The 25,698-nt window shown below is 39.4% G+C and overlaps 1 protein-coding gene across 1 annotated transcript; it reads left to right on the top strand.

The window, feature by feature from the left end:
• Positions 1–422: 422 nt before the first annotated feature.
• ints2 (integrator complex subunit 2) lies at positions 423–18,119 on the top strand. Its single transcript, XM_026372871.1, has 25 exons — positions 423–752; positions 1,511–1,819; positions 1,953–2,091; positions 3,336–3,438; positions 4,248–4,361; positions 5,437–5,567; positions 6,680–6,850; positions 7,513–7,733; positions 7,870–7,995; positions 8,119–8,190; positions 9,532–9,646; positions 10,121–10,189; positions 10,359–10,493; positions 10,598–10,774; positions 11,675–11,780; positions 12,504–12,608; positions 12,713–12,877; positions 13,523–13,724; positions 14,616–14,741; positions 14,928–15,120; positions 15,321–15,602; positions 16,135–16,242; positions 16,496–16,601; positions 16,776–16,952; positions 17,324–18,119. The coding sequence occupies exons 2-25, from the start codon at positions 1,527–1,529 to the stop codon at positions 17,503–17,505; spliced, it is 3,618 nt and encodes a 1,205-aa protein (XP_026228656.1). The 5' UTR covers positions 423–752; positions 1,511–1,526; the 3' UTR covers positions 17,506–18,119.
• Positions 18,120–25,698: the final 7,579 nt, after the last annotated feature.

The following is a 25,698-nucleotide window of genomic DNA, read 5'->3' as shown; positions in this document are numbered from 1 at the left end:
AAAACACAGAGGTCCTGCTTGAATGTTTTTCCTTGTCTGTTACTGTTTGTGTCCTTGTGTCCTCCATCATCATGGGCAGGTACAGAGACTCTGCTATAGTCTGATGTCCATCTTCTGTTGTCTGATTGATGAGCAGTTTATAGCTCGCAGTATCACATCATTTATAGGCTTGTTTTTATGAAAATATATTGATTTCTACAATTGATGCCTGTCTGCTACAAGAGCTTGGGCATCTAGGTTGTATTTAGTTAATTATCATAGTTTAGCAGGTCATTTTTTAGTTTTTAGGTAGTTTTCCCGTATGTCTTCTGTTCTTATCCAAGTAGGCGAAGAAAGAAGAAATTAATATGTAGAAACCACAGCTTTAATCTTTCATCTATATCCTCTCAGTATCGCCGCGCTGCCTGCAGTCGAGGGCAGGACCGGAGTGTGGGACTGAGCGGAGCTGACACGCTGTGATGACAGGACCAGTTCCCTAACTCACACACTGACACATGCAGCTAACTGCACTGGATGTGCTCTCTAGATAAAGCTAAGGTCAGACCTAGATGGACATGCAGCGGCTACCGCAGACAGGACGGTGAACACAACACTGAGACATTTCCATAAACCTGCCGGCAAAGCTAGGACCAGTCCTTCCACTGTCATTGGCTGAGGGACGGTAGAGCTTGTCGGTGCGCACCCGAGCCCGAGGTCTGAAGGCCTCGATGGTGAATTAGCTTTTTAAAAGAGACATTATTCTAAAACGCGAGGTGAGTTGATTCTTGTTGCATTACTGTGTATGCTATGCTAAATGTTCACATGGCTGGGACAGACAGGCGGCTAACGCGAATATTATTGTCTGTGGTGTTGCCCTAGCATAGCGTAGCCTTAGCTGTTAGCATGTTGGTCATGGTGTGCTAACGGTCGCTGCCAAAACAATGGGGACGGCGATGGGTGTAAGCTAATTGCTGCTAGCTAGCTCGAAGCTAGCGTTAATCAACTCAATAGAGTGAACCCAGATGTATCTTAAGACCTTCGTCGCTTTTTAAAAGGACATACGGGACTTTTTGAGAGCTGCACCTGAATTAAATTTATTTCTAAGCTAGGTCAAATAACTTCATATTCTGTTAAAAGTAATAATATTTAATCTTCCCCGTCTTTGCTAACGTTAGCATTAGCACTTGCGGTGCTATGAACTCCCTAAAGCCACCTCATTGTATCGACAGTCGCATTATTTTGTTAAACGTAGCTAACTAAACATGTAGTGTGATTAATTACTGATACATTACTCAATGGAAACCCGAATAAAACGCTAGTAGATGAAGAAAATAATATATTGTCATTTTGACTCCCGTCATCTGAAGCTTCTTGTGTGAGCACAGCTCTAAACTTGCCGGTCTTTGTACAGTCTTGCAGTTTTGTTGTGTTTGTTTGCTAACTCCATAGTTAAATTAGCTCATGTCTCAGGACTTGAAGACTCCACTTTATTTTCTCACACTCTGCCCTTTAAATCGGTTATTTCCACAAGGTTTAGTTGCAGAGAGATGGGAGACAGCACAGGGCTGCAGTTTGTCAGCCCCTATGCCTTTGAAGCTATGCAGAAGGTGGATGTAGTGCGCCTGGCTGCCCTGAGTGACCCAGAGCTGAGGCTGCTGCTGCCCTGCCTAGTGAGGATGGCTCTGTGTGCTCCAGCTGATCAGAGCCAGTCCTGGGCACAGGACAAGAAGCTTATCCTCCGCCTGCTCTCTGGAGTGGAAGCTGTCAACTCCATTGTAGCACTTCTGTCTGTGGACTTTCACGCTTTGGAGCAGGATGCACGAAAGGAGCAGCAACTTAGGTACAGTTGAATTACTCAAGTTGTACATTTATTGCTTTTTTTTTTTTAACGAAACCCAACGGATCAATGCTTTTTAAAGTCCTATTGGGAGTTAATTTAAGTCATATACACATTGTACTGTTTATTCTGTCAGGCACAAGGCAGGTGGCTCTAATGGAGAGAGCATCTTGGTGTCACAGCTACAGCATGGCCTGACCCTGGAGTTTGAACACAGTGATCCCCTCAGGAGGCTCCGTCTGACCCTCAGTGAACTGCTGGCCATTATGAATAAGGTAGAGTCAGATGTGTACACATAATTCAATTCAATTTTATTTATATAGTGCCAAATCACAACAAAGGTAATCTCAAAGCAAAGTGTAGGGTCTAAGACCTTACAAAATATAACTGTAAACAGAAATCGAAACCCAACAATCCCACTTAAGCAAGCACTGTGCAACGGGGGAGAGGAAGAATTCCCTTTAACCACCACCAGAACCAGGCTCAGCATAGCTGGCCATCTGTTTCGACCGGTTGGGGTAAATGGAAATGGGAGAGAACAGAACAGCAGGCAACCAAAAACAACAACAACAACAACAAGCAGCAAAACTGCGAGAAAGGGAGACAGAGAGGAGGAAGAGGAGAGAAATCTGCCTTTATTTATTATATGGTACTGTTACTCCCTAGGGAGAGCAATGGGCAGCACATACAGTGCCCAGGGAGCTAGCGTGGAGTGTATTGCTCCAGGATGCACCTGGTGACACAACAGAGACTGTATTTGAAGCAATTTCTTTTCCTTCACCAGGAATACTCTGCATCCCATGCAGATGCTCTATCACTTTGAGCCACCAGACTCACAACATGTCAATAACAACACAAAATGATTGACATGCAGTGGTGGCATTTGGAAAAATAGAGGAGAGGAGACTGGAAGTTGAATCATGGCAGTTGTTAACAGTTCACTTTGAAGGCAATACTGTATATGCTAACTATACAGATATTGTATTGTAGATATTATAGATATTGTACTATTGTTGATACTTATCAAGTACTTATTGTACTATTGTTGATAAGTTGCCAAGACACCATAGAAATTGGGACTTTGATAATTATTAACAGCAAGTCTGGGCTGCTGCCCTTTTTTCAAGGAGAGAGACATCTGATTGATGGTTGAATATAGAGACATAGAGCAATCTAAATATTAAAACTTTAAACGTAAATGAGCACATACATATTACTGGAATATTGACAACATATCTCTTAAGTGCACAGCTTTCTTACTTTGGCAAAAGACATTAGTCCCAAAATTCTGGCAACTGCTTTCAAATTTTCTGACAAGTTAGATGTTTCTAAGTATTGTAGTGGCCATTCTTAACTTACATCTCACAGATTAGGGTGATTAATCCACACTGTTTTGATTCCCTTGTTGTTTTTCAGGTTGCAGACTCAAATGGAGAGTTTTTCCTAAAGTCTTCCGAACTCTTTGAAAGCCCTGTTTACTTGGAAGAGGTTGCGGATGTCTTATGCATTTGTTTTTCAGGTTGCAGACTCAAATGGAGAGTTTTTCCTAAAGTCTTCCGAACTCTTTGAAAGCCCTGTTTACTTGGAAGAGGTTGCGGATGTCTTATGCATTTTACAAGCAGGTACCCAACTCCTTTAATCTTTTTAATAGTTCTGCTTTGTAGTGACAAGTGGGTTTATACTTAATGCAGCACTTTCTATTCTAAAGTATCCTTCTTTAGTATGAGAACTATAGGATCCAAAATGGATCTCAATAGAGCTTATATACAAAGGTTTGTGACATTATGCTAATTAAATTAAGTTGAATTTGAATCTGTACCATGCAGTTTTGTAGATATTTATGGTTTTGACCTTTCTAACAATTGATAAGACTGGTAAGAATCTGAAGCTTTTTGTTATTATTTATGGGCTTGCTTGCTTGCTACTAGAGGACTGATAAATTCCTGCAACTGTGACGCAAAGGGGTAGTCCCAGTTATAGGAACACAGTGAAGATATGTTATCCTGTGAGGGTCATCAAGTTTGTTCAACTTTGGGAATATCAGTTTGTCCAGGAAGCACAAGTGATCAGTTTCACTTGCTTTGGTCTAAATGAAAATGACAATGGGTGCAATGGAAGGGCAATCCCTTCCTTCATCATGACATCTTTCTCAAGTGTTGTGTTTTGCTAGTATTCTTGTAATTACCTGTAGCATGGGGCATTCCCCTTAGCCAAATAAGATAGGTATAGGTATGAGTATGAGTTGAATAGCTGAATAGACGAGCCTGTGATTTAAAATGTTATGACATTTTTTTCTTCACAAATTTGAGCTATTTTTTGAGCAGTGTTTATTAGTGTGTATATATATATATATATATATATATATATATATATATATATATATATATATATATATATATATAATGTTTTTTTGTTTGTTTGTTTTCTCTAGAGCTCCCTTCCTTGCTGCCCATTGTGGATGTGGCGGAAGCTTTGCTTCATGTTCGCAATGGTGACTGGTTTCTATGTCTGTTGGTTGCCAATGTTCCTGACAGCTTCAATGAAGGTAATACATCTATGTCACAATACTGCACATAATGTCAACTGATAATGTGAGATAAAGTGGCTGGTTAAGTGCTAGTACCAGCTTCATATGGTTAATGAGTGTGTTCTGTAAGAGAGATAGGCCTTTACTTGTCATTACCTTAGACGTTTTCTGTAAAGACTTCATTATAAATATAAGCAGACTGCTATTGAGTAGCCATCGCATGTTTTCATTCTGAGTTTAGATATTTCCCTCCTATAATTCTAGCCACACCACTGGCCCAAGGGTGCATATATTTGTCTTGATTGATGATCAACATTATTGTCTCGCTCTGGCTCACAGAGAGTGCATTGTGCACTTTGAGAGATTCGTTATAAGAAAATGCCTGCTGTCTCTTGTGCCTCCTTATCACACTGAGGGTCAGAGCTAAGGCAATGGCTCATTTGTTTGTGTTTTATAGCAGTCACTGTCAAGGAATCTTGGGTTTATTATACGAAAATACTTTAATTGAATTGAAAGTAAAATTAAGTGATCTCAGGGTGAAGTGTGTCTAGAAACATCAAGATCTGTCACGTTGAACACAAGCTGGTAACCAGGCCTGACTCCACCAGCTCTTTCATGGCAGAAATGGAAAATAATATTATTTCAGTGCATGTTATAGTCTCAATCAGACATAGGTGGTTTCCCTTGTAAATCTTAGCTGTTGAAAAGCAGAGGGACAATGTGATCAGGCTTTGGAAGTGCTGTCCTCAGTGGCTTATTTACAGGCAAACAAATAATGATGTGAATAAATGATTATGTTGTTTAGGGTGGTAAAGGAGGAACATGACTTGTTCCTGGAGTTGTAAAAAAATATACACTGTTGTCTGTTAACGATGCACATAAAAGGCAAGAAATATTTAGCTTAGGATTACATTATTGAACAAGCATGACGTGCAAAATTTAAATAGTACTAAGTGCATAGTTTCACTCTTACTATGTATGAAAATAAAAATCTGGAAGTTGCAAATAGATGGCTTATCAGATGATTCAGATCAGGTTTTGGTGAATTTTATATTTTGTTCATTTTAATTTAAGTACATTTTTGTCTTTGCAGTTTGCAGAGGTTTGATCAAGAATGGAGAGCGTCAGGATGAGGAGAGTGTAGGTGGTCGACGCAGGACAGAAGCCCTAAGGCAGCTTTGTCAAATGAACCCTTCCCAGGCCCTCAACATCAGAGCTATGGCGGTCAGTGATACTGCTGATTAAAGATTAATTTGTGGTGCTGTAGTTTCTGGCATCCTGAATTTGTGTGACATTTATGTTAAAGAATGGCTGTGTTTGCAGTCTCATAGTAGCTAGAAACATGTTAAAAGATGTTGATCTAAACATAGCTATTTGCTCATAGCCTACCTTAAATTATTCAGAAGTTTTCTTAAAACTAGGAAATTAAACATTGCAGCCATGCCTCATCAATCTTGTGCCACCAAATTTTCACACTTGCAGTATCTTTAACATTAGTAATGTCAAAAATTGTGATTTTCTATATTACATATTATTTATTTATTTATTATTAACTACATTTAAACCAGCTACCAAATTGTACAATGGGTTAGGGTTAGGGTTGTACAAATTGTGTCAACTATTTCACAACACTTTTTACCACCTTATAACTGTGTACTCAACTGAATGGACTAGTTCTCTATTTGAGAAGGAAAAATGTATTCTTTAGTTCTTTTACACAAATACTCACGTCGTAATTGTTAAAAACAGACGTTTTTTGTCTCTACTGATTTATTTTGTGATATATTTTGTGAGACAGTCCCTGAAGGGAAGAATTTGTCTTCTTACATCCACACTTCTCTCAAGAAGGTTACAGAGCTAGGTCAGTTATCGAACAAGGCCTCAGGAGGTAGTAGAAATTTATTGCCTTGTTGAATAATTTCTCAGTAGAACTCATACTTTGCTGTACTTTGTGGTCTTAGACAATAGAGCGTGGGAATTGTTTATTTTACCCAGAAATTCAGATCTTCAGAGACTATACTTTCTACTTTAAATTAGACCCATTATTGTTTTCATGTTCAATGTTCAGACAAAAGAAAACATATAAGGACAGACAAGTGGCATAAGATGCCAAGGAATTATGCTGAGAAGGTTTAATGGTAAGGTGAACGGGGACAGTGGTAGCCAGTGACATTTGGTGATTTACTTTAAAGGAAGAACACACTAAAATGCACCAGCATTTCAGGGTGGGTCAAGAATCATTTCAAAGGTGCTATAAACAACAAAAATACACCTTAAGAAAAATTTGGATGTCACCAATATTATTAAGTGTTTCTTTTTAATCTGTGTATCTTCAGGTGGAGGAGTGCCACCTACCTGGCCTAGGTGTGGCTCTTACTCTGGACTATAAACCAGTTACAGCAGATGAGGCAGTCAGCCCCTTAGTCTCTTATGTCAGTGGTTTACTGCTGGGTACCAACAGCAAAGTCCGTACCTGGTTCAGCATGTTCATTCGCAATGGACAACAGGTGAGGGGCAAGTAAATATGTATGTATAAATATGTTTTTTTTTTGTCTTTAATTGAATTAGCAATATATTTACCTTGGTCCGTAGTATAAGTAAGTAAGTATAAAAACATACACACGTACCGGTGATTTCATAGTAACAGTTTATGCCTTAAGTTAAGTTTGACTGTCACCCAATTCTTTTCTGTATCTTCTGAGTTGTCCGCTCTTAATTTGAATAGTCCAAAATATAAGGTATCATTTGAAATGTTACACAAGATAAAAAGGAAATTGAATATCTTAATTTCCAATTACTGGCATTTCCTTCAGTTTATGGGTATTTTTCATAATTGGCCTTTCACTGAAAATGCCATCATTTGGATACATTTCCCTTTATGTTTTATTTATTATTTACACATAATGATGCTCTCAGCTGTGTGGAAAAGCATCTCTCTTTTGACATGTTCTTTCCTTATATAAATATTTTTATCCTGTACATTGTAATCTGGTCTAATCTGGTTCTGAAATTATTAGTTTAATTGATCAAGAGAGAATTACATTTTATTAAATTACATTATGTATAAAGCCACAATGCAAACTGTGCTGCTTGTGGCCCTTAAAAGTAAACACTATGATGGAAGCATGTTGATGAATGTCTTTCTGTCTCTTTTTGTTCACACTACCAGCGAAAGAGAGAAAGCAGCTCTGTGCTGTGGCAGATGCGCAGACAGCTGCTGCTGGAACTGGTTGCCATTCTGCCACGCTCACGCAGCACCCACATGCCCAATGATGGTGATATGGAAGAGGAGGGCAGCTCGGGGTACTCTGGCCTCAGAGAGGAGCATGTGGTGAAGGCTAGTGCTCTGCTCCGACTGTACTGTGCCCTCATGGGTATTGCAGGCCTCAGGTAGGTTAAAGAGGACTGACCTGCACAGGACAGAATGCTCTATTAAGCCACAACAAATACTACAAATGTACACACATTCTAGCGCAAACATTTAAATGTTTGTGTCTTTCGTATGCCTTTTATGGTCTTCCTGCAGACCTACAGATGAAGAGGCAGAGCAGTTGCTACAGCTAATGACCAGTCGGCCTCCAGCCACTCCTGCTGGTGTTCGCTTTGTCTCCTTGTCCTTCTGCAAGCTGCTGGCTTTCCCTACTCTAGTCAGGTAAATAAATCTACTTGCTTTGAATTTTTGTTTATTTAATTATTTTTTACATTTAGCAAACACATGAAGATTGGATAGCTAATGTGAACATTATCCTGTGCGTGCGTGTTTGTGTGTATGCAGTACTCCAGAGCAGGAGCAGCTGATGGTCATGTGGCTCAGCTGGATGATCAAAGAGGAAGAATACTTTGAGAGGTAAGGAGAATCTCTGTATCTATTATAACGGGCCATTCATTACCAAACACAGATTATTTGATCAGAGTCTGTCACAGTTGCGATCCATTTCAAATTTTTTGTAATTTTTCCAGTTTTACTTGAATTATGCAAGCTTTATGCTATTTAAATTGCTAAGCAATATTTATTTATGAAAATTTAAATTATCCTGTGATAATTATTACATTACATGATTACATGGTGAAGCTCTGTCTACCCCATGCAATAACTTAAGATATTAAGACTTGATTTTGTCACTCTAAAATTCATTAGTACCTAGATGTTGTGTCTGGGTTTGCATGCATTTTGCTTTAAGCCAAGTGTTTATATGCCGACCTTGATCGACAGGCTAAACACTCTCTCAAATGCAGAAGCTGAATTAAAATCATTAAACGCCAACCCCTATTATTTTATGATGTTATATCACTTATGAAAGTCTCTGAAATGGGACTGTAAATACATTTATGCTGCTCTTGAAGAATTAGTAATGTGTTTATGATATGTCAATGCCAATATAGGAAAGTACAATTAAAATGTCCATATAACCTTAGTACATGATGTGTAATGCTGATTTTAAAAAGACAAGGTCTTTGTCTTATTATTAAGACGTTAATGTAATGTATTATTGAACTTTTAGAATTTTCAAATTTCTACAGTTTATCTCTAGTAACTCAAATAATTTTAGCTTGCTAGAACTGTATTTCTGTGCTAAGCACATGCTTGATTATTTTGTTGGCAACGCCAGCTGCAGAGTTTATTGAAACTTTGTAAGTGGGAGGAAGGGCTGCAACTAATACTAATACTGGTAGAATAGACACCGAGCCAGATATAGGGCAACTTACAATGTACAATATAAAGGTAAGTGTAAGCCACAGCTGGTATTCGAAGAGCGGAAAAGTTAACACTACACTATCCAGCCAGCATGTGGGATGTAAATGGGATTTATTAGCTAAGTTGAAAGCTTTATAATTTTCTGGAATCATTGTCTTTGTTCTTTGGAGGCTTTAGGGGCTGCTATGTAAATTTTTGTTGTTCATGAAAATAGCCAACAAATCTATGATCAACTCGTTATTTGTTTGTTCATTTTTAAAAATTAAGTAGTAACTTATTATGGCCTATGTGTGTTGGCTAGAGACACTGTACCCAATAAAAATAAATCAGAAGAGTCTTAAGTGACTTTAGGGCAGACTAATGGGACATAGGCTGATAGTGGAAGGTGTGGGGCATGTGTGTGTTGGTTGATAAAACTAGCATAATTAGTTTATTAAAATTGTCTGTGCCTTTTCTCACTCGCCTTATGTGTGTGTGTCTTCCTCCTTACAGTGCTGCAGGCGTATCTGCTTCTTTTGGAGAGATGCTATTACTGGTTGCCATGTATTTCCATAGCAACCAGCTCAGCTCCATTATTGAGTTGGTGTGCTCTACTTTGGGAATGAAGGTAAGGTGGTAGGTGGAAGGGAGGCGCTGATCAATACATCAGTCTGGCTGACCAGCTCCTGCCCCCACTCCTCCACTGTAGCAGTGGAACATATAAAGGCTATATCACTGATAAAACACTTGCAGCATACACATATCTACCAAGACACTCTTATACCCTGTGGCCAATTTGCTGTTTTATTACTTATGAAGTGCACTATTGTGTCCTGTCTGTGTACTAAATAGTTTCTCCGTCTCAGTGTATTTTCCACTAAGATGTGTAATGTAATTGGATTCAGAGTGTGTCTGTTTCCACCTCTAGGGCAATCCTCTCTGTTCAGTGTTGTGCCTGCCATGTAGAATTTTTCTTATGAAATATGAAAGGAGGGAATTACAAAATACCAGCACAATTGCCTGTAGCTTGTTTTCACTCAGAGTAAACCCACCACTGCTGATGTTCTTCTTCTTATTTTTGCCCATGCTCAACTTTCCACAGATTGCCATCAAGCCCAGCTCTCTAAGCAAGATGAAGACTATCTTCACGCAGGAGATATTTACAGAACAGGTACATATGCTGCAATATATTTTCTACTTTATGCCTTCCTACATGGCACATCTTACTTACTATCAGGTTGTCAGACAAAGATGTCTAACATGCTTCTTAAATGAATTAATCTTTGTCTGTTTTATATTGTTTCTGTATTGATAACTTGTTTATTATTTCTGGTGTGTAGGTGGTTACAGCCCATGCAGTTAGGGTTGCTGTGACCAACAACTTAAGTGCCAACATCACAGGGTTCCTCCCTATTCACTGCATCTACCAGCTGCTTCGGAGCCGAGCCTTCACCAAGCATAAAGTGTCAATCAAGGTGTGATATGTGCACTCTATACATAGCTCATACTTATAACTGGACTGGATCCTACATCTCCTTACAAATTTGTCTCTTTTGCTGTTCTTTTGTGATTTTTCCAGGATTGGATCTATCGTCAGCTGTGTGAAACAACCACTCCTATACACACCCAACTGATTCCCCTAATTGATGCCTACATAAACTCCATCCTCACTCCAGCATCTAAGGCCAACCCAGAAGCCACCAACCAGCCTATCACCGAGCAGGAGATCCTCAATGTCTTCCAGATCTCTGCTGGGGTCAGTCAGTTCTAAGTCTTTACAGAAACGACAGAAACCTAAAACTGCACCATGACTGTTACCTCAATACAACTCAAAGGAGTGTGTCTTTCAGTCTTTCTACTTCCCTGATTTGAGTAACTTAATTAGTGATATTAAGCAGTTTGTAAGCATAGATACAATTCAGTAATAATCAGCCAAGGTTTTTTCTTAGATTTTTTAAAGGAAATTCCTAAAAGAAATCTACATCTGATTCATGATATGTTGTTAAACTGCAGATTTTTCTTGTACCTCTGTTCTTATGTTTGTGAATCCCATCGGTCTTGTAGCTGAAAGCGTGTTCTAGTTGTTCCTGTTTAGGACAGGGTAAACGCCCCACCTGTTCCCATGAAAGGGCATGAGTCTGCAGGGCTGTGTGCACATAGGGCTGTCACACAGAAATTTTAAACCTAAGAAAAGTAAAATTGCTTTTCTTTTGGAGGACAGGCAACAGAGTTAAATGAGCTGAGTGAGTAAGCTGTCTGGTGCCATCAAAAATGCAATCAGTCTACTGGTTATTTAATAAGTAGATTTTTAAATAAGAAAATAAGAAAACATTTATGATTATCACTAACCGTCAGCAGTGGTAATACCAAAATGAAGTTCTTTCTATAAAACCTTGTTTTTAACATAATGGTCTTAAGCAAAGTAATGTTAATGACAAAAATTAGTTAATTATGGATGATATAATTTTATGTTGAAATTATTGTAAATGGGGTTGTTGTAAAGGAAATTGCCAGCACTTTGCTACCAGCATCAAGGATTCCAGGATATCTTGTGGTTGAAATTATCCATCCCCACATCTAATGATGCAGAACTTTATTGTGATGCTTAACCCTGGGCTATAACTGTGATCTTTGCTTCTCTCTCTCTGTTGTTTAGCAAGGAGAGGGTAGGCGACAGCGCTACTCCATCACCACTCAACTCCTCATCCTCTACTACATCCTGTCTTATGAGGAGAACCTGTTGGCCAGCACCAAACAACTAGGTATATACAACAAGGACAATTATTGTGTCCCGTTTAACATTGCACGTTCCTCTGTACTGTTGGCTTACTTTCTTTGTACTTCTTATTTTCTTTTGGTTGCATTCCTAAAGTGCATCCATTGTCATCTCCTCCATTGAAGAAGGCATTGTATGTGATATGGAGGGGATTTATCTGGCAATGAAAGGAGAAAGGCAGCTTTTGTCCTCTGTTAAGTTGTAGGAGACACTCTCACTCTGGATGTGCAGTCATTCATTCTTTTCTCTCTTGGCACCGAAAGTTGGCCGCTTTGTAGAGAATAAATGGATAGCTGACAAAGAGCCAAGTACAGTGGCTGTGGGAGCTAAGCTAACTAGGACAGCTCTAGGTTAGACTGAGCATTAGCAGTTAGCCTAGTCAGTGTTTATTCTCTCCCATGATGAGCTCTCCTCTTGTCCTTCATTAGGCCAGATTTATGTGAGATTTTATGCCCATCTCTTTAATTGCTGTGTTTACCCAAGTGCTCCCTCAGCCTTCAAGGAAGGAGTAATGGTGCCCATCAGCAGTGGTAATGAACCCAAGTTAATGAAAAATCACCTCCACTCCTCGAATGCGTCGGAACACTAGGTCTGGCGTCCTTACACAGCCAAATAAAACACTTACGCTCTTTCTTGTCCTATTCTTGCTTCATATTCTCACCCTATGTATTTAGTATCCTATCATTTTGTATCTTTTTCTCTTTTTAAGCCCTGATGCAGAGGAAGCCAAAGTCCTACTCAGCAGCTTTAATGGACCAAATCCCCATTAAGTACTTGGTTACCCAGGCCCAGGGACTGCAGCAGGAGTTAGGGGGTGAGTGCTGGTTTAGTGTTTGGTTACATTTGTATATCCATGTTATGTTTTACTAATTAGATATAGCTAATAAATTACAATTTAATTAATCTTTTCCTTTGCAGGTTTACACTCTGCCCTGCTGAGGCTGCTGGCCACCAACTACCCCCACCTATGTCTGGTGGAGGACTGGGTGTGTGAGGAGGAGGTGACAGGCACCCTACCCCTGTTGAGGAGGATGATGCTCCCCAGCAACACCTGCAGATACACCCAAAGCCAGCTCCACCAGGGTAAGCAGGATGGCAATAAGGGTTAGATGAAATAGCAAATAGGATTAGGGCACAATGTCAAAGCCAGGAGTTGTAAGTTTAGAGCTCCTGTGCACTTCTGTCAAAATGAATGGTGAAAAAGTTTAGATTGAAAATAAATTAGATTAAATCATGAGAAGGTGAATCTAAAAAGATTGCAGCATGGTGGCAGAAGAGGGGAAGAAATGGGAACTCTGTATAATACATTGATGGGTAAAAACTGAAATCTTGTCTCAGTAGTTAATCCCTAAGGGGTTTAGAGGATTATGCTGCAATTGGCTATTCTTTAATAGAGATCCTTGTCAAAATACAAAGTTGTAACAGATAATCAGTTTCACACACAATTATGTGGTTGAACATGTTCAATATACAACCTTACAAATGTATAATTTTATGTATTTATGCATATATTCCAGACTGTTGTAATACAACTGAGAGTGTGATTTTAGAATCCCTCTACATTTTAATCTTAAGGAAAATTGTGACAAAGAAAATGAATGGATTCATTATGAATAGGAAAGTATGGTAAAAAATATAAATGCAGGCTTTCTGGATTTGGTGATGGAAGAATTATAGAACTCAACAAAGCTTCACAGCTCCTAAATCAACTATTTGTTTTGACTACAGCCTTCCAGAAATTGCCATCAAGCAGTCACAGGCTAATGCGCATCCTGGAGCACCTAACGTTGCTTTCACCTGGAGACCTGATCCCTTATGCAGAGGCTCTCACAGCCAGCATGGCATTGCTGTTGGAGCCCGCTGTGCCTCGTCGCATTTTGCAGACCCTCAACAAACTCTGGATGGGCCTCAATACTGTGATGCCCCGCAGGTACATACCCGATTACACATTAGAATCTGAATACAAAGTCCAAAAAATAAAATCTAAATATGAATCCATAGTTTAAGTCTTTCTGGCTGCTGGTTTAATCTTCTTTTCAGTAATAGGTCAACAGCAGTACTTGACTTCATGACACCTCTACAAAATATCTGTAAAGTTGTTGTGGGACTTAGTAAATGAATTAAAATGAAAAAAGAAGTTGTTGCCATTAAACCCAAGCTGCTTGTTAAGTGATTATTGTGTGAATAGATCAGAGATATTGAGGCAGGCAACGCTGTCAGCATGTGTGAACACTCAGGAGAGAGGAAAGTGACCCTCACTCTGCACCAAGACCTGCAGGAGCAGTTACCAAATCTCTGACCTGATATCCTATTGATCTAAAAGCTCTAATAAGAAGAGCTCAAGCCCAGAAAAACTGAGGGAGACTTACCATGAGGGAGATGTAAAGGATACTTGCCCTCACCCTCTTTTCATTTCTCCTCTATTGCACTGGGTGTTGTAGAGGGCTAGGCAAGAGTCTCTGGCAAAGTACAAAGTATAGGAGGTCAGTGGTGTCAGATTTCACACGGATCAACTGATTGATGCTAGTGCGCTACCTGCAGGAAGACTTCAAGCCCTGAGAGTACACTGCTGTTTTATAGCTTAACATTAGCCTGATAAGAGAGATTGATTTGATGATGAAATGCAGCCACAGACTGATTTGTGTTACTAATTTAATTATTAAACATCTACTGAAGAGTTTCATGTTACCTTTACTGTGACTTTTGTATTTCCTCTTCCACAAATACTTTTGTTAGTTCACTTACAGAAAAAAAATCAATATTTAAATTTTTTGTGTGATTTAAATGAATGATAAAACTATGGCAAAAATGTTTGTTACAGATTGTGGGTGATGACAGTAAATGCCCTCCAGCCCTCACCCAAGCTGCTTAGGCAGCAAAGGTACACTCAGAATGACCTGATGGTGGATCCTCTCATTGTCCTGCGCTGTGATCAGAGGGTATACAGGTAACCACAGCTAAAAAGTGGAATACACTCATAGGGACACATGCTGTACAGTAGAAAAGGGGCTTTTAGTTTTTTGAAGGTTTTGTAAATGTGCAGCTGACTGTACAGTTCAGATTGCACCAGATGATTGCAGGCAGATGTCTAAAAGAAATATATTGAAGTTTAACTTGAATTTTTTTGACCCAGGTGTCCTCCTTTGATGGACATTGTCCTACACATGCTGAATGGCTACCTGCTGGCCTCAAAAGCCTACTTACACTGTCACCTGAAAGAGACTGCTGATTTTGATCGGCAGAACCAGTCAGTCTCAAACCTGGGAGTGTCAGATACACCTGAAGTCACAAGAGAGGAGCTAAAGAATGCCCTTCTAGCTGCGCAGGTATTTTAACCACTGATACACACACACACACACACACACACACACACACACTATTAGAAGGAAAACTGTTATTTTTCTTATTTTTATTGGAGATTCACAAAGAATGAATGTAGAAATAGTATGGCTGGAAAGTACACATGTAGATGTAAGAGAGGACCTTTACACACAGCCATGGTAACCACGTTTCTGTTTAACCCCAGGACAGCGCAGCAGTCCAGATTCTCCTAGAGGTGTGTCTGCCAACCTCAGAAGAGCAGGAACTGGGGACCAACACAGAGAGCCTGCTAAGGAGCATCAGGGGCTCCATGCCAGGGAAATTGAAACTGGGAAGCCTTGTGCCAAGAGAGAGCGGGGATGTGGAGAATGCTGAGCCAGAGGGCGGCCTGCTCAGTGATTTGAGGGAGGTGCAGTGTCTCATCTGTTGTCTGCTACATCAGATGTTCATTGCTGATCCCAACATTGCCAAGTTGGTTCACTTTCAGGTAATAAAATGGGAGAAAGGGCAGCATGTTTAAAGAGTCAGACAGCGGTCTCAGATATATGTAGAGGTACTCCTTAGCTTGTGTTTTTAGTCAACACTTTGGGTGGGTGCTTGGGTATAATGTTCCAACATAAATAGATTTTCTTCCTTTTTTTGATTTTGCCATGACAGTAATCATGCAAATCCCTTTATTTGTCTGTGCCATATTGCTGAAAAGTCACTTTCAAGAAGGTATCAAGTCATATCAACTCTATTAATCATCACACTCTGATGTGGCTTTAGTTGGTAATTGGCTTGACAGCTCCCCCACAAGTAGCAGATGGCCATATGGTTGACGTCATGATACCAGGTTTCCTCAGTCAATCTATTCCACCTTTGTCAACATTGCTTGTGTGAATTTGCATTTGTACACATTTCTGTTAATTCTGTGCTTCAGCTACTTTTTGAATAGTTTCTCTATATTCCCCTTTAGGTTCAGGTTTTATAATACGCTTTACTTTTCCTGTTCTCTCTATTCACTGTTTCTCTCTCAGGGTTACCCTCAAGCACTGCTGCCTCTAACTGTGGCAGGCATTCCCTCCATCCATATCTGTCTGGATTTCATCCCAGAGCTGCTGGCCCAGCCCCAGCTAGAAAAGCAGGTGACAACTTCAGTCTCTCCTCTCCTCTCCTCTCCTCTCCTCTCCTCTCCTCTCCTCTCCTCTCCTCTCCTCTCCTCTCCTCTCCTCTCCTCTCCTCTACAGTCTCTCCTCTCCTCTCCTCTCCTCTACAGTCTCTCCTCTCCTCTCCTCTACAGTCTCTCCTCTCCTCTCCTCTCCTCTCCTCTCCTCTCCTCTCCTCTCCTCTCCTCTCCTCTCCTCTAAGCTTCACTGCTGTGATTTTGTGCCCCCACAGATATTTGCCATCCAGTTGCTGTCATACCTTTGTACCCAGTATGCCTTACCTAAGTCCCTAACTGTGGCCAGGTTGGCCATCAGCGTGATGGGCACGCTCCTCACAGGTTAGAGCAGCTCTCCTAAACTTTACAGTTTATATGCTTAAGCTGTCACAAGCTCAAGCAATGCATTTCTCTCCCTATATTTGGCTGCCACCATCTGGCCTTTGGCTGTCAGTGCAGCTTTCTGTGTCATAGAAGGGCTTACCAGTCTATGTAATTGTGTGTTCTGCTTTTTAGTGCTGACTCGTCCCAAGCGTTTCTCCTTCTTCATGCCCACCCTGCCATGTCTGGTGGCCTTCTGTCAGGCCTTTCCTCCACTCTATGATGACGTAGCAGCTCTGTTGGTACAAGTGGGCCAAGTTTGTGCCTCTGATGTAGCAACCAAAGCCAGGGATATTGACCCTCTCATTGCACGTAAGTAAAGTTGGTTAATAAATTGTTAAATGGCACTGTTGAAGTTTTATTAATGTTATACTTATCAGTGCACATAATTAGTAAGAATTGTAGAAACTCTTCTTCCCTCAACTGGTGTTTTTTAATATTTAGATTTCAGTTGCAGATTTGAAATGTTACTGTGTAATGCAAATGCAGGCCTGCTTTACATTTAGATTAAGCTTATGCAACTCTATAATACTAAATAATTGTAATTTCTTACAGATTCATTTTGTGCAACATTTTCACCCTTGGTGTTCTCTTGACACTAGTTGTTGGGTCCATTACAGTTGTTGAAATTATCTACCAGTGTTCAATAAAATGTTTAAGCAGTTGTCCCTTTTTTTCCTCAGGCCTGCAGTATATGAAAGAGAAGCCTCAGGAGGCTCTAGCTTTAGGAGGAGGTTCCTCAAAGCTGACACTTCCCCAGCAGACAGCACAAGAACTAGGTGGAACTGACCCTGATGTTCAGCTCTGCTATTGTGTAGAAGCCACCTTCATGGATATTGTCAGCACCACCCTTCATGGACTATAGACCCCACACACACATGCATACATTTTAGAGCAACATGGGAGACTGAGCTTAAACCAACAACTTTAGGCACAGCCTCTGACATTTCCAGTCCTGACAAGGGGTACTGTCAATACATATCTGTTTATCTTCAACAAATGGACTCGGACTGATACATATTGTCAAGGTTGTTGCTCTTATTCTGAGCACATAATGGGACATGGACTATTTATTCATTATAGTTGATGTGTTCAATCTGCCCTGCAGTCAAGTATTGATAAACACATTATCTCTTATCAGGCTTTTTTTGATACCCTGTAAATACATCACAATTTCCACTTAATTTTGAAACTGTTTAAATGCTGTGTTACAGTTTGTAGAAAGTCAAATACTGAAAATGTTAGAGGATCAATTTTCTTACTGGCATATTTTCTAAGCTGTAAATGCTGCAACCATTTTCCTCAGCAATTGAATTTAGCCTTGAAATATATGTATAGCTTTTGTACTGTATTTGTTTGTAATAAAACAAAGAAAACCCTTCACAGGTGCAATGTTTCTGAGACAAATGGGAAACAGATGACATTTCTAATGCTAGTCATTTATTACTTTGGTCAGAAATCTAGTCTGTAAACATTTTTGGATCTGACCTACAGATGATTAAGAAGAATTTGATGGTGTCACTGAACGAATCCATGAATAATATAATAATTAGTTCATTGTTGTTTTTGCTATTGTGCCATAATTGTTTCTAATTTCTAATGGCGCGAATTGGCATGAACTCCAAGAAGAAAACAGAATAAAGAAATAGTTAGGAAAACATATCTGAAGCTTTAATTTTTTTTACTTGAATTTAAACACAATGGGACTATAATGAAGTGTTAGACAGACCTAACAATGGTTAACGTGAGAAATAACACTGCAAACCAGGAGCAGAGCTGGTGAGAGGTTCAGGTGAGAAGAGGCCTGTGGTCATTTTTTACGTCAGCAAGGAATAAAAGTTAAGAATTAACTAAAAGACAAATGGTTAGGTTATAACTAACCTAACGTATAGTTTCAAATAATGTCGATGTCAAAAATATGACCTACTGCCTGCACATTGCAGTATATTTATTTAGGACTATGTGTAGTGGTTTCTCCAGGGCAGCTTGTGTTGCTAGAATTTTATAAGGAAGTAGAGTTTCCTTATGAAGTATAAACTGACAGCCTGTTTCCTATGAAGTAGATCACCCCACTGTTAATGCTGTAATTTAAAAATACACACAGTGCATTATTTTGAAAGAGTCTTTACATTGTTTCACACTTCTACTAACCTCAGAGGAGCAACAAAAACATTGAATGGATGCAGCTAAGATAGTTTCCCAGGCTTGGTCTGGTCTGGAGAGACTTCTGTTTTGGAGAGTGTGTGGTCAACAAACACACTGTGGTAAACTTGACTTAGACTTAACTTGGTGCTGTCTACAGCCCTTCTGGTAACCAACAGTCACTGTTTCCACTCATGTTAACATTTTAAATAGACAGTCGTTGTTGTGTGGAAGGGAGGTCTGTTTTGATGGTTGTACACAACGGTTTTTGTGTGTAATACAATCTTTTCGACATCTTGAGAGAGAACCTCTGTTTATCCCTGAGACTTACACTGTAAAGCTTATTGCACAAATCAGTCTTTTGAAATTATTTTTTCATTTGTAGCATTACTCATTATAACTCTTAAATTTGCTTCATCCAAAATGCCTAATACTGTTAAAGGACCAGTATCAGTGATTCATCTTTTTCAACTCCATATTGGTATGATCTGCTGCAAGAAAGACAGCAACCTTTTTATCTGTTTGTATTCTGTATGGTCTTTTTTAACAATGGGCACACTGTCTTCTGAAGTCTTTTAAGGGCTATGTCTTTCTGAGATTGTCAATCAGTACTCACAGTCAAAAATACAAATCATTGCTATAACTGAGCCTGTTAACAGTTATAGAGCCTACCTGAAACAACTGACTTATTTTCTTATATTGTACTCACTCAACTTATTATTACCACAGAAATTATTGTAGCGGCTTCACAAACCTGTATCGAGATATCCTGGTAATTCACCAGAGGGCAGTCTTGCCACACTAAAAATAACAGATTCATTCTGAAAGGCTGAAACCATTAACTAAAAAACATTCAAGGGTCAACATAACATAGAATATTTTACATTCACATTTAATGTATCTCTCTGGAACTGTACACGCTGAAGAATAATCACCAGTGAATTTAATAAGTAATGATGAACATTACTTAATTTAATACTTAAATTACATTAATATTACTTATTAATGTAACATTAGTGTTGAACTTCCCAATGCTAATGTTTTAAAATCTGAATTGCTCCAAAATATACATATTTTTAGTTTTTAATGGGAAGATGTTCTAGTGACTTCCATTCACATCCAAGGTAGATTTTTCATCTCTTTCTTTGTCTGTGTTGTGGAGGCATTTTTGAAGCACTCTGCAGGAGTTTGTTGTGCTGCTGAGGTTTTCCAGTGCTGTGAGAGATGCCTGAAGCAAGCGAGGGTGAAATCACAGAGCAGTTTTGTTTTCTTGCATTGTTGCTGTGCGTCTAACATCCAACACCCAAAATACAACCCCCTGCACAGAAATAGTGCTGAGGAGGAGACAGAAGGAACTTAAATATATACTGTGTGTACTCGGTATGAAGATAGAACAAGAAAACAAGAGGCGCACATGAAATACTGTGCAAAAGCCTTAGACCACCATTAGATTTTTTGTTTTGGTAATGCTATTATGACTATATATATACTTATTATATTTTTAGCGTCTTCACTAGAATACAACTTGAAAATATAGGATATGTGTACCCAGCATTAAAAAACACGAAGAAAATAAAAACAGCTTCCGTAGGCTAAAGTGATCTTGATTTTATTGTTTATTTATTGTACCTTGTACATTCGAACCAACCCTGTAAACCAGCCTAGAACATCCCTTCTCTCAAATTTAATTGTTGTCTCAATTTTTTAATTAGGCTTTTATCTAGTGTTAGAACTTGAGTCAAAATCTGATATGTTTTAGGTCACTTTTATGCAGAAACAGAGAAAAGTGAAATTCGTGTCACTCCCTGCTGTAAACAGCACAGACATATCTCTTTAGAGGTAAGAGACAAAGACATAATACATATAATCTAAAAACATCTTACAGTAATAGTGCTGTGTTCTAATCAAATGTAACTTAATTCTTTGTGGTGGTTGTGCATCAGAGGACAGTCATCTATAAGCCACATGTCAACGTGTCCTTGACAATGAACCTCGAGTTTCTCCTGTGTATGCGTTGCTCGCTTGTGAGTGGCCTTGGATAAAACCGTCTACTTGAATCTTGTCACTGTAGCAGAACATGGGATAGTGTTGTTTGAGGTCCACAGCATTACCCACACCTTCATTTCATTATTAGGGAAATCTGTTTGGACACATGATTATGTGATTATGATTATTAGGTATTTGGGACTCAGTGTAGTGGGGTCTTTGAGCCAAACCTCTTATTTTTAGTGTGTCATTTTTTTGTCCCAGGTATTGTGCGTTAGCCAATGGTATATGAACACTTACCTATTTAAAGCAGTTTAACAACATGTGTCTCTTTCCAAAAAGCAACACTCAAACGTGTTCTTAATGCATTTAGCCTTTCCTTCAACATTTTCAATTGACATCATGGGTGCTGCTGTTGCTTCTGTTTACCTGCTAGCAAAATAGATAAGCCCTTAAGAGGCACAAGAAAATCCCACTTCAGCTTGTTACAAGAGTCATTGAGGTTAGCAGAGCATTCTTTCTCTGTTGGCCTTATCAGCACTTTCAGAGAAAAGCTTCAGGTATAATGCAGCGCTACAGACCCCACCATTACACACACACACCCACATACTGCTGTGACTACTGCCAAGCCATCAACAGTAACAATCTTTGTCTTTGTCTCGAGCATCTCATTTTGGACTTATCAAGGAAGGAGTGTCTATCATCCACAGACGAAGGTACCAGATGCCTAATCTGAAATGAACATCCCAGGAGCATTTTCACCTAGTTTTATATTTTAAGATTAAGATTTTTTCATGTATGTATGAACAAACTGTATCATTTTCCATATGGATTTTAAGGTGTTAATGATCTGTTGATTAGGTTAGACCATGTACTGTTGGTAAAATGGGTGGGAAGTCATCTAGTTAAGGGAATATGTCGTTTAGAGTGTCACCTGAGTGGTGGATTGTTTCGATTGGGTGGCGCAGTAACTTAACTGATTAACAGTAACTGTTGGATGTGATTAGTAGGTGAATGATTGAAAAACACAATCTCAACCTCAAGAAATAGTTGTAAAATATCGACCAGGAGAAAATGAATCATAAACTGTCATAAATCGAATATTGAGCCCCTTATTCCATACTCTGGGTCTTAAAGTGGTGTTTGGACCATCACACCAGGGTGACCATAGTGCCAAAGACAGAATCAGTGTCACTACTGAGTCTATGCCTGTTGTCTTGCACCATCTTTTCTTTTTTATTGTTTATTATTGTTATTGTTAAATAAACAGGAGAGCAATAACAGAGGTGAATGTTGAAAAGAGGAAGTTTCAGATGGACAGATGCCAAAATGGAAGGAAATTATATTATAACCCAGGAAACTGGGGAAATTGCAAATTACACTGTTGTTGTCATTGTAAACGTGTAGCTCACAGTTAAATCTACACATTAGTGGGAATGCAGTGGCATCCACACTGTAGCCGGACATGTCACTTACAAACATGAATGTAAATCATCACCATAAAAAACTGCACTTGACAAAGACTTAACTGAGCATTAAAGCCTGTAATATGAATGCAAACCTAGTATTGTTAGTCTGCTGCTTCCTACGGTGTCTGTCCCAAAGTTATTGTGCTGTGCTGTACTTGATGGGTGTTGTGGGGCAGTGAACATATAAACATTTGGTAATATGGAATCAGCTGAAATGGTTACTGGGTTTTTAATTACACCACTAAGTAAGTTAATTTTGTCCTGCATACATAAAATGTTTTTTCTCTTTATCTACATTTCTTCGATGTAAGAAGAAGCTTGTTTTGCCTGATCAAAGAACAATAAGAGACAAGTGAGGTGCTGGTTTCTCTCAGATCTTTCCCCCACCTCATCTTCTTTGGCTGGGAGAAGCTGAGGGAATTGATTACACAGAACAGGAGCACTTTGTCAGGCCTGAATGCATTTTTCACAATGTGTTGTTAGGAACAAAGGGACACTATTAAAGCTTTCGTAACACCCTCTAAAACTTTTGATTTCCCTCTTGGTTGAGCAGAAAGCGTCAGGAAGACGGCTATTGGAAATTAATTGGCAGCATGTCAGCAGCATATTTACATTTTGTTCTTTTAAAGATGCAATTAATTACAAGAGATGAAGAAATCTGCAGAGAGATGAAATGTGTTGCGTTGGTTGCCCTCCTCCCCGCAGACCGTCTTCTGCTCTGAGGGAGTGTAGGCAGGTTTGCCAATTAACGACAGACTATAAAAGACCCAAAGCTCCAATGTTTCAGCAGGTAAAAAGGCCCACATTTAAATTGCCTGGCAGGAGATGTAATAGACAGACAGTAGCATGTGGTTTGCATACTCTTGTGCTTCAAGCTAGACTAGGAAGATTTAACAAAATGTTCTCTTTCAAGAGTTTTGTAACTCCAGGAAAGTATTGCAAATTAGGTGCAGGGAAGGCATAAACTGTAAGTGCCATATGCAGTAAAGGCTCCTATTGCTTCTGCTTTTGTTGCCAAATGAGCTTTGCTTCAGTGTTTAACTAAGCAGAAAAACATGTCTATAGTCGCATGTAGTCAGTCTGACATTCATCATTATCATCAAGGGAGCAGTTACATTCACATCACACAGCCTCCCCTGTTTGGACTCTTAGACTATTTATAACATTGGCATCAACAAAAGACAAGCACACAGACATTGTAAAACTTCAGTATAAGAAACAATGCAATAAAGCACGGTTGTTTGGCAAAATCTCCTTGATACCTCTCTCATAAGTTGGAGTCCTGAAGACTTTAGATAAACACAGTTTGATGGACTCTTTGTTTTTTTGTTTCCTTTAGCATGCCCCTAACAACCCATGCACCTTTCTACCCTGCCTTAGCCTCCCCAGACTTTCACAGCGAGCATGTATGAGCATCAATGCCAATGGAATACCCAAATCAGAACAAAGCAAGTTTAGGCTTTCTCATTCATTAAATGCTAAGCATACTGTAGAGTAAAGCTGTCAGAAATCCCCCAAGGGAAAAAAAGGAGTATTTTTGTGTCGGCTCCTCTCCCCTGAGCGACCACAAACACGATGACAGCAACAAGGAGTTTCTGCAGAGCGTCTTTAAAAGCAACATATGCTTTTGTACTGGCAATGCATTAGTCATAAGGGGAGGAAAAGGGAGGGGTCAATTGAAGTTTGGCAATAACATCTCAAATGCCCCACATTTACACTCTGGCAGTAAGTACGAAAAACTTTGAGAAGAAACAGAAAGTTTGATGTAAAAACATAAAAAGGAATAATGCTAGATACCTCGGGAGCTTGCTCGCTTCGTGCTTCTCCTGTGAAGACCAAAGAGGGACTTTTAAAAAGCTTGTATAATTGATTCCACCCAGAGGTAACCCAAGGCAATCACCTACCTCACCAAAGCGAACACTAAATCCCTGTGTAAAGAGCGCTTGTTTTTGTGCCGTGCTATTGCTCTCCAGTCCTTGCCATCTTTTTTTATTGGTGCTTTCATCTGCGAGTGTGAATAACTGTGAAGTGAGTCAAAGCTGAATAAATATTGTCTGAATAGGTGATTGATGGATCAATTTAGGTCCCCCGTTTCCCAGCGCTGGTGGCAGCATTCACATTGATTATGTTGCCTGGGCTTGCTGGCCAAAATACAGTGCTTGAAATTGCTAGGTCTGTTGGAAAATGTCCAGGGCTGCCTCCACCTAACAGATGGCCCACAATGCTGCAGTCATATCCATATCAATAGTGTGATTACAATGCATTATATTTGAGAGATCTTGTCATTAACGAATTGTTTAAAAAAACAATTATGGGTTTTGATTATTCTTCAAACTATAAGGTGTGTGTGTGTGTGTGTGTGTGTGTGTGTGTGTGTGTGTGTGTGTGTGTGTGTGTGTGTGTGTGTGTGTGTGTGTGTGTTGCTTTGACAGTGGGCCCATAGAGATGGCAGATTAATTCCTCACATTGAGGACTGTATTTAGCCTGCTGGCTGACACCTAATGAGTTGAAATGGCTTCTGCATAATGATGGAAGGGAGCAGGATCAAATGTTGAAAGATGAGAATATGAAGATTGTCATAAATGCATTATTGTTTTTGAGAGTGGATGCAAAACTCTGATTGTGTGTTTATGTGTGCATTTTCAGGGTAAACTGAAGAATCAACTTACAGGTTGTGTTTGCCTGCACAGACTTCACCACTTTAGGTGCTAATGGGGCGGTGAAGCATATATTTGCACAAAAATGTGTAACATGTTATTTGATTCACCTTCAGACCTGGTCCTTTCCTCTGCCTGGCCCCTTGGTACTACGTTTGTGTTTAATGGTTTGGATCTGTGCCTGCCTCCCCAGCCTTCGCTCTTAGAATGTTGGACTCATTGGACCTGGACTTTAACAAACATTATTTAACAATAGCTATTTGCTTAAAGCACCAAAGGTTGTGATTCAGAACAGTTGATTATTGACATGATATGCTGTTCAGAGGTATTGTAGAATAATATGTTTTACCTCACATGCCCTAAAAAGCAGAAAGAAAATGCACTAGTTACTGATGATTTTGTATTGCTCAACACAGATATAAGTAAAACAGGTCTCACTTGTTCAGGTTGTGTCAATTTCTGAAGTCCTTCTTTACTAATGGTGTCCATTATCCTGCTACACTAGGGACAGCTCTTTTGCTGTCATGCATTTATCATAACTTGGACTGTTTATTGTCATCCATCGCCATCTGGACAGCACTCTCCAAACCAGAAAGTACATACATGACACATGCTCTGCGATGTTTATCTCTTCATTTTGAGCCTAGATTAGTGGTTGACCGATTGACTAGTGCTAATTACTTAATGTCTGCACTCATGCTGGGTGATTAATAAAGAAAACATTTGGAGACTCGTCTGCAGACCACGGTGTAAGAAATTCACTCCAGGCGGGCTACCTAAGAATATTTGGCTACTTGTTTTTTA

This window comes from Anabas testudineus, chromosome 14 (assembly GCF_900324465.2).
Source record: "Anabas testudineus chromosome 14, fAnaTes1.2, whole genome shotgun sequence".
Classification (NCBI taxonomy): domain Eukaryota; kingdom Metazoa; phylum Chordata; class Actinopteri; order Anabantiformes; family Anabantidae; genus Anabas; species Anabas testudineus.
The sequence above is the reverse complement of the archived record's forward strand: the minus strand, read 5'-3'. Positions and strand labels throughout refer to the sequence as shown.